This window comes from Bombina bombina, chromosome 1 (genome assembly GCF_027579735.1).
Source record: "Bombina bombina isolate aBomBom1 chromosome 1, aBomBom1.pri, whole genome shotgun sequence".
NCBI classification, from domain to species: Eukaryota; Metazoa; Chordata; class Amphibia; order Anura; family Bombinatoridae; genus Bombina; species Bombina bombina.
The window spans coordinates 67,462,147-67,479,260 of record NC_069499.1 but is presented as its reverse complement, the minus strand read 5'-3'; the positions used below and the strand labels follow the sequence as shown (position 1 = coordinate 67,479,260).

Here is a 17,114-nt window from a genome sequence, read left to right as displayed (position 1 = left end):
GGTGTTACTTATGACAATTTTGAGAGGGGCCTGGAACCTATCTCCCTCACTTCCCATTGACTCACATTATAAACTGGGTTTCAATTTACAACGGTTTCGATTTACAATCATTCCATCTGGAACCTAACCCCGGCGTAAACAGAGGGCTACCTGTAAAAGAAGTGAATTAGAAAATTGCTTAAAATACATGCTCTGTCTGAATCATGAACCCGGCTTTCTCCAATTGTTGCATGCCCACGAGCTGGATGCCAGATGGGGCACGCAGTGATTGAAGGAAGCCAGATTTGTGATCAATCTGCTAAAGAAAGCAGAAGATGTGGGCGGAGGAACGGCGGTATGTTTACCATCACTCAATGGTAAATATTTTAAAATTAAAGGATTACTTTCTGTTATAATTTTTAATCTAAACAACTAACATATTAAAGTTAATAAACATTAATTAAAACCTACTGACCTATATTTTCTCCAAAACTAAGTTTCATAACGTTCTAAAAGTTATATCTTTTATTCGCCGATGATGTCACGTTATCCTGCCCACTATTTTCAGCACTGTGTGTTCAAAATACTTAAACCAATAACTTTGTGTTTAAAGCGCCATTTTGAAACCTAGGTATTGTAAACGGATTGGTACAGAGCAAAGGATACCCACGGAGTGGGTTTGGAAAACAATTAAATTTGCAGACAAGATTTCTGACATACGGTAGAGATATGTTAATGAAATGCTATTGATAAAAAGCGTATTTGGGGTAGTTAGTTAGTAACAGGCATAGAAAATATTTACTTACAGTGGCCCTTTAAGCGTCTTTCAAAATTTTAATGCTTAATGTTTTTAAGATTGGTTTTAGATACTGGGCAGTAATTCATTAAAATTTACAATCACTTTAAGCTTTGTACCTGCAGTACAAATAGCTTCCACACCAGAGTTCCTCATCTCCAGTCCTAGAAGCCAATATCAGGCCAGATGTTTTATGTTTACCACAAGAGCAGGTTAGATAACCATTATTTTGCCAGTTGAAACCTCCATCTATATTAAAAATAGGAATACTGCAGTATTTACTAAAGAAAATCTATGTAAACAAGGGACAGCAGCAGCCTGGTATGGGTGAAGGGGGTGGTAAGAGGCAGGTATTAGAATATTAAATTTCACTTGTTTTCTCTTATGGCCTTATTCTCTAAAGCTCTCTGGTGAGATTAAGAAGTATTTTCAGTACATTTGGGTACCTCAAAGAACTTTAGAAAGGTAATTTTTAACTATAGAGTTGCTTATCTAGTTAATCAGGGTTCTGGATGTGAAGGAGGGACCCCCTTATTACAATTTAATGCTCAAAAATAAACCCCAAATTTTTTTGCAATCTTTATTTATGACAGTGAGTTTCTTAATAATCTTGCATTAAATATTGGCATTTGTATATAAAGAGAGTGAAGGATGCTATAAAATTGTATTGGGAAACGGCACTACATGCTTTCCAGAACCAACATTTATATCATAGGAATTACCTAGAATAGTAAACTCAGGAAGCTCCCCCCTTTCCTTAGTTAGAGCTCTGTCCTCATGTATAAACCTCTCTTGTCCATTTATGTTTCAAACATCAATAACATGGTAGATGTATGTATGTAATATTGCTCCCACAATCCATTGCTTTTCTCAAGACCTGTTCCCCAGGGAATGCTGGACATTCTATAACTGGAACTTTTATGGTCACTAACCAAGATCTGCCAAACGTATATTGTCTTTCTCTTTTCCTTTTATGTTTTACAATGTGGCTTGTATCCTCTTTCAATGATTATACTTTATTTTTATTTTTTCACCTGAAAAATCAGATTGCTGTTTCTGCAAGCTCAGCCCATTTAAATAAGTTGTAGTTTCAATAAGAAAAAAAAGCTATTTTGTATGCAAAAACAGACCTAATAGAGTAATTTCCCATGCATTTAATACCCTGCTGCTAGTATAAAAAGTAGCTGGTGACATATTACAGGGAAAACAATTTTACATCTCATTAAAAGAAAAGTCTAGTCAAAATTAAACTTTCATGATTCAGATAGAGCCTGCAATTTTAAGCAACTTTCTATTTTACCCCTGTTATCATTTTTTTCTTTATTCTCTTGCTATCTTTATTTGAAAAAGCGATAATGTAAGCATATGATCCTGCCCATTTTTGGTTCAGAACCTGGGTAGCACTTTCTGATTGGTGTCTAAATGTAGCCACCAATTAACAAGCGCTACCCATTTTCTGAACCAAAAATGGGCCGGCTCCTAAGCTTACATTTAAATAAAGATACCAAGAGAACAAAGAAAAAATGATAATAGGAGTAAATTAGAAAGTTGCTTAAAATTGCTGAATCATGAAAGTTTAATTTTGACTAGACTATATTCCTTTAAAGCAGAGTGAGTCTTTAACAACAAGATTGCATACTTTGTGAAAGGTACTGTTCCCAAGGTGTGTGCATGATTAAATAAATTAAGTTACAATAATTTAGTAATGTTGGGGAAATTCTAAACAAATAAAAAATATTGGAGATTTCAAACTAGATGCAAAATACAAACTGTTGCTGCGTGACATATTTTTGTTATTAGTACTACATTGCTGAAGTTTTAAGCTCCTACATCCCCCAATAAGCAATTTGTCCACTGTTAGTCAAACAACAATATTAAAAAGGCTTCTGCTTGTCAGAATATTACTTCGTGTGTTTTTAGTCTCCATGGTGCATGCTGGGAACGGTTGTAGTTCAGCTCCATACAGTTTAACGCAAATGTTTAAGAAAAGTTATAATAATGACTGAGACCAAGAGAGAGTTCCACATCATGCCGGAGTACGAAGATCAAATTGGGAGTCTGCAGTAGATTCTTAGAGATTGTTGAGCGTGGTAAAGAACATAGCAGACTTGCCTTTACTGTAGAGCACTGTGTACGATCTGCTGCAGGCTACTGCTTTCTGACTTGAAAATGATAGTTAAAAAAATAGTCCCTGGCTGTTTCAATATAGTGATGAGATCATTCCGCTATTTGCTAATTAAACATTCAGTGATGCCTTTTGCTGGCTGAAAGTTATGCAGTGAATATTATATTTTGATGCATGCAGTGTTAAGATAATTCTGATTGATGCATGCAGATAATGCATAACATCATTTTGCTGTTCAATCATGGGGTGCTGAGATTATCTGTACAGTAATAACAATGTTATACAGTTGGCACGTTTATTGCTAATGCAGTTCAATGTCAGTTAAGCATATAGTGCTGCTCTCTTATAGCCTAATACAGTATGAGTACAGCTGTATTTTCTACATTATGTGTCCATGTAATAGGATAAAAACTGTTGTGTTTCTGTAACTGTGTGTGTTGTATTAGTGTGTGTGTGTGTGTGTGTGATGTGTTGTATGAGTGTGTTTGTGATGTGTTGTACCTTTTACAAAACCTATATAAGGAATAAAGTAAACACATATTAGTCACTTTGCCAAACATTGTAGCTATCTTGTTGTATATTACTTCAGAATTTTTTTTCAGAAAAAATGTTTGAAAAACCTTGGTCTAAAGTATGAAAGTTTACTTTTGACTTTACTGTCACTTTAAGAGCATACAGCGTTTTGATACGGCACTGTAGCATTTTTCAGTTTGCACTTTTATTTCCTTTTTAACACTTCTAGCATTTGTCTGTTCTAATCAATCCTTTGATGAATAATTCACTCACTTTTATTCCTCACTCAGGAACTGGTTCCACCAGCAAAAAAGCTGAGAACAGATAATACGGAGGATTTAAGCACTGAAGAAAATGGAAGCTATCAGGAGACTTTTGATGAAGCGAAAGGAGAGCAAAATGAAGGTAAGTGACATTACACATATTTGTCTGAATCGAGCTGCTGCAATTCTCAATGGTCAAATAATTTTCAAACTCAAAACCAATGGAAAGGGTTGGTCAACTGGTAATAATATTTTACTTCCTTTTTTCCTGACAAAATGAATTGCCTTTTGAAACAGTTTTAGGCGGTTACTGCAGCCAGAATCAGAATGTTTTTAACTCGTGCCAGGGACGGAGATAAGACTTGTATTCGACTATTTGTTCATAAACAAATGTCGAATATAGCTATGGGTAGCATTCAGGTTTTTTATCTGCATTTTTTTTTTTATTTGTGTGAAAGTGAGACACTACAGGAAATGCATGTTTGTGTATAAATAATTTATTAATTGTTATGGGGGAGATAAAAGCCTGAGATTAAAATCAAAACCACTTCTGGATAGCAGTTTTGAGTTTATGGGCTCTCATCAGCCGAAGATAGGTTTGATTGCTGCTAAGTGAAGCTTATTTCCAAGGCAAAATAAATATATACTACAGGAAATGCATGTTTGTGTATAAATATTTTATTATTTTATGTTATGGTGGAGATAAAAGCGTAAGATTAAAATCCACCATTTCATAAGAATCACTGCTTTGCATATCTTCCGCTTCACTTAGCAGTAAATCAAACCTATCTTCTATGATGAGAGCAAGTTGGTTTAATTTTGCTGCTCCTCTGTTTTTAAAAACAGTAATGGAAGCAAAAAGTATGAGATGTATATAACATTTGTATATTTTACCCAGAGTTGGTGCATTGGTAAGTATGTATACAGAATACTTCTGGGAAAAAGCAAGAAGGGATTCTTGCCTAGATGTTCTAATAGTCTATACAATGTTTTGTTTGGCTCTGCTTTGTATAAACATGTAATAGGGACTGTTGACCAGCTGATGGAAACTCCCACAAGCTTTTTTATTTTACATTTCTTTCATGTAATTGGCAAGAGTCCATGAGCTAGTGACGTATGGGATATACAATCTTACCAGGAGGGGCAAAGTTTCCCAAACCTCAAAATGCCTATAAATACACCCCTCACCACACCCACAATTCACTTTTACAAACTTTGCCTCCTATGGAGGTGGTGAAGTAAGTTTGTGCTAAGATTTCTATGTTGACATGCGCTTCTCAGCATTTTGAAGCCCGATTCCTCTCAGAGTACAGTGAATGTCAGAAGGATGTGAAGGGAGTATCACCTATTGAATGCAATAGTTTTCCTCACGGGGATCTATTTCATAGGTTCTCTGTTATCGGTCGTAGAGATTCATCTTCTTCCTCCCTTTTCAGATCGACAATATATTCTCAATTTACCATTACCTCTACTGATAACTGTTTCCGTACTGGTTTGGCTATCTGCTATATGTGGATGGGTGTCTTTTGGTAAGTATGTTTTCATTACTTAAGACACTCTCAGCTATGGTTTGGCACTTTATGTTTTTATATAAAGTTCTAAATATATGTATTGTACTTATATTTGCCATGATTCAGGTCTTCAGTATATTTCCTTTTTGCAGACTGTCAGTTTCATATCTGGGAAATGCATTTTTCTCTTGTTAAGTGTATCCAGTCCACAGATCATCCATTACTTGTGGGATATTCTCCTTCCCAACAGGAAGTTGCAAGAGGATCACCCACAGCAGAGCTGCTATATAGCTCCTCCCCTAACTGCCATACCCAGTCATTCTCTTGCAACTCTCAACAAAGATGGAGGTAGTAAGAGGAAAGTGGTATATTATAGTTAGTTTCTTTCTTCAATCAAAAGTTTATTATTTTTAAATGGTACCGGAGTGTACTATTTCATCTCAGGCAGTATTTAGAAGAAGAATCTGCCTGCGTTTTCTATGATCTTAGCAGAAGTAACTAAGATCCACTACCGTTCTCACATATGTCTGAGGGGTGAGGTAACTTCAGAGGGGGAATGGCGAGCAGGTTATCCTGCAATAAGGTATGTGCAGCTAACATTTTTCTAGGGATGGAATTTGCTAGAAAATGCTGCTGATACCGGATTAATGTAAGTTAAGCCTAAATACAGTGATTTAATAGCGACTGGTATCAGGCTTATTACCAGAGATACATACTCTTATAAAAGTGCAATATAAAACGTTTGCTGGCATGTTTAATCGTTTTTATATATGCTTGGTGATAAAACTTATTGGGGCCTAGTTTTTTCCACATGGCTGGCTTGATTTCTTTCATGTAATTAACAAGAGTCCATGAGCTAGTGACGTATGGGATATACATTCCTACCAGGAGGGGCAAAGTTTCCCAAACCTTAAAATGCCTATAAATACACCCCTCACCACACCCACAAATCAGTTTTACAAACTTTGCCTCCAAGGGAGGTGGTGAAGTAAGTTTGTGCTAGATTCTACGTTGATATGCGCTCCGCAGCAAGTTGGAGCCCGGTTTTCCTCTCAGCGTGCAGTGAATGTCAGAGGGATGTGAAGAGAGTATTGCCTATTGAATGCAGTGATCTCCTTCTACGGGATCTATTTCATAAGGTTCTCTGTTATCGGTCGTAGAGATTCATCTCTTACCTCCCTTTTCAGATCGACGATATACTCTTATATTTACCATTTCCTCTACTGATTCTCGTTTCAGTACTGGTTTGGCTTTCTACAAACATGTAGATGAGTGTCCTGGGGTAAGTAAGTCTTATTTTCTGTGACACTCTAAGCTATGGTTGGGCACTTTATTTATAAAGTTCTAAATATATGTATTCAAACATTTATTTGCCTTGACTCAGAATGTTCAACTTTCCTTATTTCCAGACAGTCAGTTTCATATTTGGGATTATGCTTTAAATTATCATATTTTTTCTTACCTCAAAAATTTGACTTTTTTCCCTGTGGGCTGTTAGGCTCGCGGGGGCTGAAAATGCTTCATTTTATTGCGTCATTCTTGGCGCGGACTTTTTTGGCGCAAAAATTCTTTTCCGTTTCCGGCGTCATACGTGTCGCCGGAAGTTGCGTCATTTTTGACGTTATTTTGCGCCAAAAATGTCGGCGTTCCGGATGTGGCGTCATTTTTGGCGCCAAAAGCATTTAGGCGCCAAATAATGTGGGCGTCTTATTTGGCGCCAAAAAATATGGGCGTCGCTTTTGTCTCCACATTATTTCAGTCTCATTTTTCATTTGCTTCTGGTTGCTAGAAGCTTGATGTTTGGCATTTTTTTCCCATTCCTGAAACTGTCTTATAAGGAATTTGATCTATTTTGCTTTATATGTTGTTTTTTCTCTTACATATTGCAAGATGTCTCACGTTGCATCTGAGCCAGAAGATACTACAGGAAAACCACTGCCTGCTGGATCTACCAAAGCTAAGTGTATCTGCTGTAAACTTTTGGTAGCTATTCCTCCAGCTGTTGTTTGTAATAATTGTCATGACAAACTTGTTAAAGCAGATAATATTTCCTTTAGTGATGTACCATTGCCTGTTGCAGTTCCCTCAACATCTAAGGTGCTGAATGTTCCTGATAACATAAGAGATTTTGTTTCTGAATCCATAAAGAAGGCTTTGTCTGTTATTTCTCCTTCTAGTAAACGTAAAAAGTCTTTTAAATCTTCTCTCTCTACAGATGAATTTTTAAATGAACACCATCATTCTGATTCTTTGGACTCTTCTGGTTCAGAGGATTCTATCTCAGAGATTGATGCTGATAAATCTTCATATTTATTTAAGATGGAATTTATTCGCTCTTTACTTAAAGAAGTACTAATTGCTTTAGAAATAGAGGATTCTAGTCCTCTTGATACTAATTCTATACGTTTGGATAAGGTTTTTAAAGCTCCTGCGGTTATTCCAGAAGTCTTTCCTGTTCCTAATGCTATTTCTGCAGTAATTTCTAAGGAATGGGATAAATTGGGTAATTCATTTACTCCTTCTAAACGTTTTAAGCAATTATATCCTGTTCCGCCTGACAGGTTAGAATTTTGGGACAAAATCCCTAAAGTTGATGGGGCTATTTCTACCCTTGCTAAACGTACTACCATTCCTACGTCAGATGGTACCTTGTTTAAGGATCCTTTAGATAGAAAAATTGAATCTTTTCTAAGAAAAGCTTATCTATGTTCAGGTAATCTTCTTAGACCTGCTATATCATTGGCTGATGTTGCTGCAGCTTCAACTTTTTGGTTGGAAACTCTAGCGCAACAAGTAACAAATCGTGATTCTCATGATATTATTATTCTTCTCCAGCATGCTAATAATTTCATCTGTGATGCCATTTTTGATATTATTAGAGTTGATGTTAGGTTTATGTCTCTGGCTATCTTAGCCAGAAGAGCTTTATGGCTTAAGACCTGGAATGCTGATATGGCTTCTAAATCAACTCTACTTTCCATTTCTTTCCAGGGAAACAAATTATTTGGTTCTCAGTTGGATTCTATTATTTCAACTGTTACTGGTGGGAAAGGAACTTTTTTACCACAGGATAAAAAGTCTAAAGGTAAAAACAGGGCTAACAATCGTTTTCGTTCCTTTCGTTTCAACAAAGAACAAAAGCCTGATCCTTCGTCCTCAGGAGCAGTTTCAGTTTGGAAACCATCTCCAGTCTGGAATAAATCCAAGCCTGCTAGAAAGGCAAAGCCTGCTTCTAAGTTCACATGAAGGTACGGCCCTCATTCCAGTTCAGCTGGTAGGGGGCAGGTTACGTTTTTTCAAAGAAATTTGGATCAATTCTGTTCACAATCTTTGGATTCAGAACATTGTTTCAGAAGGGTACAGAATTGGTTTCAAGATGAGACCTCCTGCAAAGAGATTTTTTCTTTCCCATGTCCCAGTAAATCCAGTGAAAGCTCAAGCATTTCTGAATTGTGTTTCAGATCTAGAGTTGGCTGGAGTAATTATGCCAGTTCCAGTTCCGGAACAGGGGATGGGGTTTTATTCAAATCTCTTCATTGTACCAAAGAAGGAGAATTCCTTCAGACCAGTTCTGGATCTAAAATTATTGAATCGTTATGTAAGGATACCAACGTTCAAGATGGTAACTGTAAGGACTATATTGCCTTTTGTTCAGCAAGGGAATTATATGTCCACAATAGATTTACAGGATGCATATCTGCATATTCCGATTCATCCAGATCATTATCAGTTCCTGAGATTCTCTTTTCTAGACAAGCATTACCAATTTGTGGCTCTACCGTTTGGCCTTGCTACAGCTCCAAGAATTTTCACAAAGATTCTCGGTGCCCTTCTGTCTGTAATCAGAGAACAGGGTATTGTGGTATTTCCTTATTTGGACGATATCTTGGTACTTGCTCAGTCTTTACATTTAGCAGAGTCTCATACGAATCGACTTGTGTTGTTTCTTCAAGATCATGGTTGGAGGATCAATTTACCAAAAAGTTCTTTGATTCCTCAAACAAGGGTAACCTTTCTGGGTTTCCAGATAGATTCAGTGTCCATGACTCTGTCTTTAACAGACAAGAGACGTCTAAAATTGATTACAGCCTGTCGAAACCTTCAGTCTCAATCATTCCCTTCGGTAGCCTTATGCATGGAAATTCTAGGTCTTATGACTGCTGCATCGGACGCGATCCCCTTTGCTCGTTTTCACATGCGACCTCTTCAGCTCTGTATGCTGAACCAATGGTGCAGGGATTACACGAAGATATATCAATTAATATCTTTAAAACCGATTGTTCGGCACTCTCTAACGTGGTGGACAGATCACCTTCGTTTAATTCAGGGGGCTTCTTTTGTTCTTCCGACCTGGACTGTAATTTCAACAGATGCAAGTCTCACAGGTTGGGGAGCTGTGTGGGGATCTCTGACGGCACAAGGAGTTTGGGAATCTCAGGAGGTGAGATTACCGATCAATATCTTGGAACTCCGTGCAGTTTTCAGAGCTCTTCAGTTTTGGCCTCTTCTGAAGAGAGAATCGTTCATTTGTTTTCAGACAGACAATGTCACAACTGTGGCATACATCAATCATCAAGGAGGGACTCACAGTCCTCTGGCTATGAAAGAAGTATCTCGAATTTTGGTTTGGGCAGAATCCAGCTCCTGTCTAATCTCTGCGGTTCATATCCCAGGTGTAGACAATTGGGAAGCGGATTATCTCAGTCGCCAAACGTTGCATCCGGGCGAATGGTCTCTTCACCCAGAGGTATTTCTTCAGATTGTTCAAATGTGGGGGCTCCCAGAGATAGATCTGATGGCCTCTCATCTAAACAAGAAACTTCCCAGGTATCTGTCCAGATCCCGGGATCCTCAGGCGGAGGCAGTGGATGCATTATCACTTCCTTGGAAGTATCATCCTGCCTATATCTTTCCGCCTCTAGTTCTTCTTCCAAGAGTAATCTCCAAGATTCTGAGGGAATGCTCGTTTGTTCTGCTAATAGCTCCGGCATGGCCTCACAGGTTTTGGTATGCGGATCTTGTCCGGATGGCATCTTGCCAACCATGGACTCTTCCGTTAAGACCAGACCTTCTGTCACAAGGTCCTTTTTTCCATCCGGATCTGAAATCCTTAAATTTAAAGGTATGGAGATTGAACGCTTGATTCTTGGTCATAGAGGTTTCTCTGACTCCGTGATTAATACTATGTTACAGGCTCGTAAATCTGTATCTCGAGAGATATATTATAGAGTCTGGAATACTTATATTTCTTGGTGTCTTTCTCATCATTTTTCTTGGCATTCTTTTAGAATACCGAGAATTTTACAGTTTCTTCAGGATGGTTTAGATAAGGGTTTGTCCGCAAGTTCTTTGAAAGGACAAATCTCCGCTCTTTCTGTTCTTTTTCACAGAAAGATTGCTATTCTTCCTGATATTCATTGTTTTGTACAAGCTTTGGTTCGTATAAAACCTGTCATTAAGTCAATTTCTCCTCCTTGGAGTTTGAATTTGGTTCTGGGAGCTCTTCAAGCTCCTCCGTTTGAACCTATGCATTCATTGGACATCAAATTACTTTCTTGGAAAGTTTTGTTCCTTTTGGCCATCTCTTCTGCTAGAAGAGTTTCTGAATTATCTGCTCTTTCGTGTGAGTCTCCTTTTCTGATTTTTCATCAGGATAAGGCGGTGTTGCGAACTTCTTTTGAATTTTTACCTAAAGTTGTGAATTCCAACAACATTAGTAGAGAAATTGTGGTTCCTTCATTATGTCCTAATCCTAAGAATTCTAAGGAGAAATCATTGCATTCTTTGGATGTTGTTAGAGCTTTGAAATATTATGTTGAAGCTACGAAATCTTTCCGTAAGACTTCTAGTCTATTTGTTATCTTTTCCGGTTCTAGGAAAGGCCAGAAAGCTTCTGCCATTTCTTTGGCATCTTGGTTGAAATCTTTAATTCATCTTGCCTATGTTGAGTCGGGTAAAATTCCGCCTCAGAGAATTACAGCTCATTCTACTAGGTCAGTATCTACTTCCTGGGCGTTTAGGAATGAAGCTTCGGTTGACCAGATCTGCACAGCAGCAACTTGGTCCTCTTTGCATACTTTTACTAAATTCTACCATTTTGATGTGTTTTCTTCTTCTGAAGCAGTTTTTGGTAGAAAAGTTCTTCAGGCAGCGGTTTCAGTTTGAATATTCTGCTTATGTTTTTTGTTAAACTTTATTTTGGGTGTGGATTATTTTCAGCAGGAATTGGCTGTCTTTATTTTATCCCTCCCTCTCTAGTGACTCTTGTGTGGAAAGATCCACATCTTGGGTAGTCATTATCCCATACGTCACTAGCTCATGGACTCTTGTTAATTACATGAAAGAAAACATAATTTATGTAAGAACTTACCTGATAAATTCATTTCTTTCATATTAACAAGAGTCCATGAGGCCCACCCTTTTTTGTGGTGGTTATGATTTTTTTGTATAAAGCACAATTATTCCAATTCCTTATTTTATATGCTTCGCACTTTTTTTCTTATCACCCCACTTCTTGGCTATTCGTTAAACTGATTTGTGGGTGTGGTGAGGGGTGTATTTATAGGCATTTTAAGGTTTGGGAAACTTTGCCCCTCCTGGTAGGAATGTATATCCCATACGTCACTAGCTCATGGACTCTTGTTAATATGAAAGAAATGAATTTATCAGGTAAGTTCTTACATAAATTATGTTTTTTGCCTGGAAACAGTTTCCTGAGGCTTTCCACTGTTGTAATATGAGTGGGAGGGGCCTATTTTAGCGCTTTTCTGCGCAGCTAAAATTACAGACAGACATTCAGTTTGCCTCAGCAGTTCCCTGCATGATATAGGACATCTCTGAAGGGCTAAAAAGGCTTCAAAAGTCGTGTTTGAGGAAGGTAACAGCCACAGGAGAGCTGTGGCAGTTGTTGGGACTGTTTTTAAAAACGTTTTTTTCATTGTTATTCCGTTTTTGGTATTAAGGGGTTAATCATCCATTTGCATGTGGGTGCAATGCTCTGCTAACTTGTTACACTAACGAAATTTTTTCAGTGTATGTAACTGCCTTTTTTCACTGTTATTTCAAATTTTGACAAAATTTGTTTTTCTTAAAGGCGCAGTAACGTTTTTTTATATTGCTTGTTAACTTGGTTTAAAGTGTTTCCAAGCTTGCTAGTGTCATTGCTAGTCTGTACAAACATGTCTGACACAGAGGAAACTACTTGTTCATTATGTTTAAAAGTCATGGTGGAGCCCCATAGGAGAATGTGTACTAAATGTATTGATTTCACCTTAAACAGTAAAGATCAGTCTTTATCTATAAAAGAATTGTCACCAGAGGGTTCTGTCGAGGGGGAAGTTATGCCGACTAACTCTCCCCACGTGTCGGACACTTTGCCTCCCGCTCAAGGGACGCACGCTAATATGGCGCCAAGTACATCAGGGACGCCCATAGCGATTACTTTGCAGGACATGGCTGCTATCATGGATAATACCCTGTCAGCGGTATTAGCCAGATTGCCTGAAATTAGGGGCAAGCGCGATAGCTCTGGGGTTAGACGAGATACAGAGCGCGTAGATGCTGTAAGAGCCATGTCTGATACTGCGTCACAATATGCAGAACCTGAGGACGGAGAGCTTCAGTCTGTGGGTGACATCTCTGACTCGGGGAAACCTGATTCAGATATTTCTAATTTTAAATTTAAGCTTGAGAACCTCCGTGCATTATTTGGGGAGGTGTTAGCTGCTCTGAATGACTGTGACACAATTGCAGTGCCAGAGAAATTGTGTAGACTGGATAAATACTATGCAGTGCCGGTGTGTACTGACGTTTTTCCAATACCTAAAAGGTTTACAGAAATCATTAATAAGGAGTGGGATAGACCCGGTGTGCCGTTTACCCCCCCCCCCCTCCTATTTTTAGAAAAATGTTTCCAATAGACGCCACTACACGGGACTTATGGCAGACGGTCCCTAAGGTGGAGGGAGCAGTTTCTATTTTAGCAAAGCGTACCACTATCCTGGTTGAAGACAGTTGTGATTTTTCAGATCCAATGGATAAAAAATTAGAGGGTTACCTTAAGAAAATGTTTATTCAACAAGGTTTTATTTTACAGCCCCTTGCATGCATTGCGCCTGTCACTGCTGCGGCGGCGGCATTCTGGTTTGAGGCCCTGGAAGAGGCCATCCATACAGCTCCATTGACTGAAATTATTGACAAGCTTAGAACACTTAAGCTAGCTAACTCATTTATTTCTGATGCCATTGTTCATTTGACTAAACTAACGGCTAAGAATTCCGGATTCGCCATCCAGGCGCGTAGGGCGCTATGCCTTAAATCCTGGTCAGCTGACGTGACTTCAAAGTCTAAATTACTCAACATTCCTTTCAAGGGGCAGACCTTATTCGGGCCTGGTTTGAAATAAATTATTGCTGACATTACTGGAGGTAAGGGTCATACCCTTCCTCAGGGACAGGGCCAAATCAAGGGCCAAACAGTCTAATTTTCGTGCCTTTCGAAATTTCAAGGCAGGTGCAGCATCAACTTCCTCTGCTTCAAAACAAGAGGGAACTTTTGCTCAATCCAAGCAGGCCTGGAAACCTAACCAGTCCTGGAACAAGGGCAAGCAGGCCAGAAAGCCTGCTGCTGCCTCCAAGACAGCATGAAGAAACGGCCCCCTATCCGGCAACGGATCTAGTAGGGGGCAGACTTTCTCTCTTCGCCCAGGCGTGGGCAAGAGATGTTGAGGATCCCTGGGTGTTGGAGATCATATCTCAGGGATGTCTTCTGCACTTCAAAGCTTCTCCTCCACAAGGGAGATTTCACCTTTCAAGATTATCTGCAAACCAGATAAAGAAAGAGGCATTCCTACGCTGCGTGCAAGACCTCCTAGTAATGGGAGTGATCCATCCAGACGGAACAAGGACAGGGTTTTTACTCAAATCCGTTTGTGGTTCCCAAAAAAGAGGGAACCTTCAGACCAATTTTGGATCTAAAGATCTTAAACAAATTCCTCAGAGTTCCATCATTCAAGATGGAAACTATTCGGACCATCTTACCCATGATCCAAGAGGGTCAGTACATGACCACAGTGGACTTAAAGGATGCCTACCTTCACATTCCGATTCACAAGAATCATCATCAGTTCCTAAGGTTTGCCTTTCTAGACAGGCACTACCAATTTGTAGCTCTTCCCTTCGGGTTGGCTACAGCCCCGAGAATTTTTACAAAGGTTCTGGCCTCCCTTCTGGCGGTTCTAAGACCGCGAGGCATAGCGGTGGCTCCTTATCTAGACGACATCCTGATACAGGCGTCAAGCTTTCAAATTGCCAAGTCTCATACAGAGATAGTTCTGGCATTTCTGAGGTCGCATGGGTGGAAAGTGAACGAAGAAAAGAGTTCTCTATCTCCTCTCACAAGGGTTTCCTTCCTAGGGACTCTGATAGATTCTATAGAAATGAAAAATTACCTGACTGAGTCCAGGTTATCAAAACTCCTAAATGCTTGCCGTGTTCTTCACTCCATTCCGCGCCCTACGGTGGCTCAGTGCATGGAAGTAATCGGCTTAATGGTAGCGGAAATGGACATAGTGCCATTTGCGCGCCTGCATCTCAGACCGCTGCAATTATGCATGCTCAGTCAGTGGAATGGGGATTACACAGATTTGTCCCCTCTACTAAATCTGGATCAGGAAACCAGAGACTCTTCTCTGGTGGTTATCTCGGGTCCACCTTTCCAAGGGTATGACCTTTCGCAGACCGGATTGGACGATTGTTACAACAGATGCCAGCCTTCTAGGTTGGGGTGCAGTCTGGAACTCCCTGAAGGCTCAGGGTTCATGGACTCAGGAGGAGAAACTCCTTTCAATAAATATTCTGGAATTAAGAGCAATATTCAATGCTCTTCTAGCTTGGCCTCAGTTAGCAACACTGAGGTTCATCAGATTTCAGTCGGACAACATTACGACTGTGGCTTACATCAACCATCAAGGGGGAACCAGGAGTTCCCTAGCGATGTCAGAAGTCTCCAAAATAATTCGCTGGGCAGAGACTCACTCTTGCCACCTATCAGCGATCCACATCCCGGGCGTAGAGAACTGGGAGGCGGATTTTCTAAGTCGTCAGACTTTTCATCCGGGGGAGTGGGATCTCCATCTGGAGGTGTTTGCTCAATTGGTCCATCGTTGGGGCAAACCAGAACTGGATTTCATGGCGTCTCGCCAGAACGCCAAGCTTCCTTGCTACGGATCCAGGTCCAGGGACCCAGAAGCGACGCTGATAGATACTCTAGCAGCTCCTTGGTTCTTCAATCTGGCTTATGTGTTTCCACCGTTTCCTCTGCTCCCTCGACTGATTGCCAAAATCAGACAGGAGAGAGCATCGGTGATTCTGATAGCGCCTGCGTGGCCACGCAGGACCTGGTATGCAGATCTGGTGGACATGTCATCCTTTCCACCATGGACTCTGCCTCTGAGACAAGACCTCCTAATACAAGGTCCTTTCAATCATCCGAATCTAATTTCTCTGAGACTGACTGCATGGAGATTGAACGCTTGATCCTATCAAAGCGTGGCTTCTCCGAGTCGGTCATTAATACCTTAATACAGGCACGAAAGCCTGTCACCAGGAAAATCTACCACAAGATATGGCGTAAATATCTTCATTGGTGTGAGTCCAAGAATTATTCATGGAGTAGGGTTAGGATTCCTAGGATATTGTCCTTTCTCCAAGAAGGTTTGGACAAAGGATTATCAGCTAGTTCTTTAAAGGGACAGATTTCTGCTCTGTCTATTCTTTTACACAAGCGTCTGGCCGAAGTTCCAGACGTTCAGGCATTTTGTCAGGCTTTAGTTAGGATTAAGCCTGTTTTTAAACCTGTTGCTCCTCCATGGAGCTTAAACTTGGTTCTTAAAGTTCTTCAAGGGGTTCCGTTTGAACCCCTTCATTCTATTGATATCAAACTTTTATCATGGAAAGTTCTGTTTCTGATGACTATTTCCTCGGCTCGAAGAGTCTCTGAGTTATCTGCCTTACATTGTGATTCTCCTTATCTGATTTTTCATTCAGATAAAGTAGTTCTGCGTACAAAACCTGGGTTTTTACCCAAGGTGGTTTCTAACAAGAATATCAATCAAGAGATTGTTGTTCCATCATTGTGTCCTAATCCTTCTTCAAAGAAGGAACGTCTTTTGCATAATCTAGACGTAGTCCGTGCCTTGAAGTTTTACTTACAAGCTACTAAAGATTTTCGTCAAACATCTAACCTGTTTGTTGTTTACTCTGGACAGAGGAGAGGTCAAAAGGCCTCGGCAACCTCTCCTTCTTTTTGGCTGGACATCAGCCTCCTGAAAGGATTACAGCTCATTCTACTAGAGCTGTGGCTTCCATCTGGGCCTTTAAAAATGAGGCCTCTGTTGAACAGATTTGCAAGGCTGCGACTTGGTCTTCGCTTCATACCTTTTCAAAATTTTACAAATTTGACACTTTTGCTTCTTCGGAGGCTGTTTTTGGGAGAAAGGTTCTACAGGCAGTGGTTCCTTCCGTTTAAGTTCCTGCCTTGTCCCTCCCATCATCCGTGTACTTTAGCTTTGGTATTGGTATCCCACAAGTAATGGATGATCCGTGGACTGGATACACTTAACAAGAGAAAACATAATTTATGCTTACCTGATAAATTTATTTCTCTTGTAGTGTATCCAGTCCACGGCCCGCCCTGTCTTTTTTAAGGCAGGTCTAAATTTCAATTAAACTACAGTCACCACTGCACCCTATGGTTTCTCCTTTCTCGGCTTGTTTCGGTCGAATGACTGGATATGGCAGTTAGGGGAGGAGCTATATAGCAGCTCTGCTGTGGGTGATCCTCTTGCAACTTCCTGTTGGGAAGGAGAATATCCCACAAGTAATGGATGATCCGTGGACTGGATACACTACAAGAGAAATAAATTTATC

At 39.8% G+C, this 17,114-nt stretch overlaps 1 protein-coding gene across 2 annotated transcripts in view; it reads left to right on the top strand.

The window, feature by feature from the left end:
• ZNF839 (zinc finger protein 839) overlaps nt 1-17,114 on the top strand; it is a 62,918-nt gene that overhangs the window by 36,204 nt on the left and 9,600 nt on the right. For both annotated transcript variants that reach the window (XM_053697434.1, XM_053697433.1), the window contains one exon: nt 3,704-3,818. In XM_053697434.1, coding sequence (XP_053553409.1) covers nt 3,704-3,818 — 115 coding nt within the window. The remainder of the gene's footprint in view (nt 1-3,703; nt 3,819-17,114) is intronic.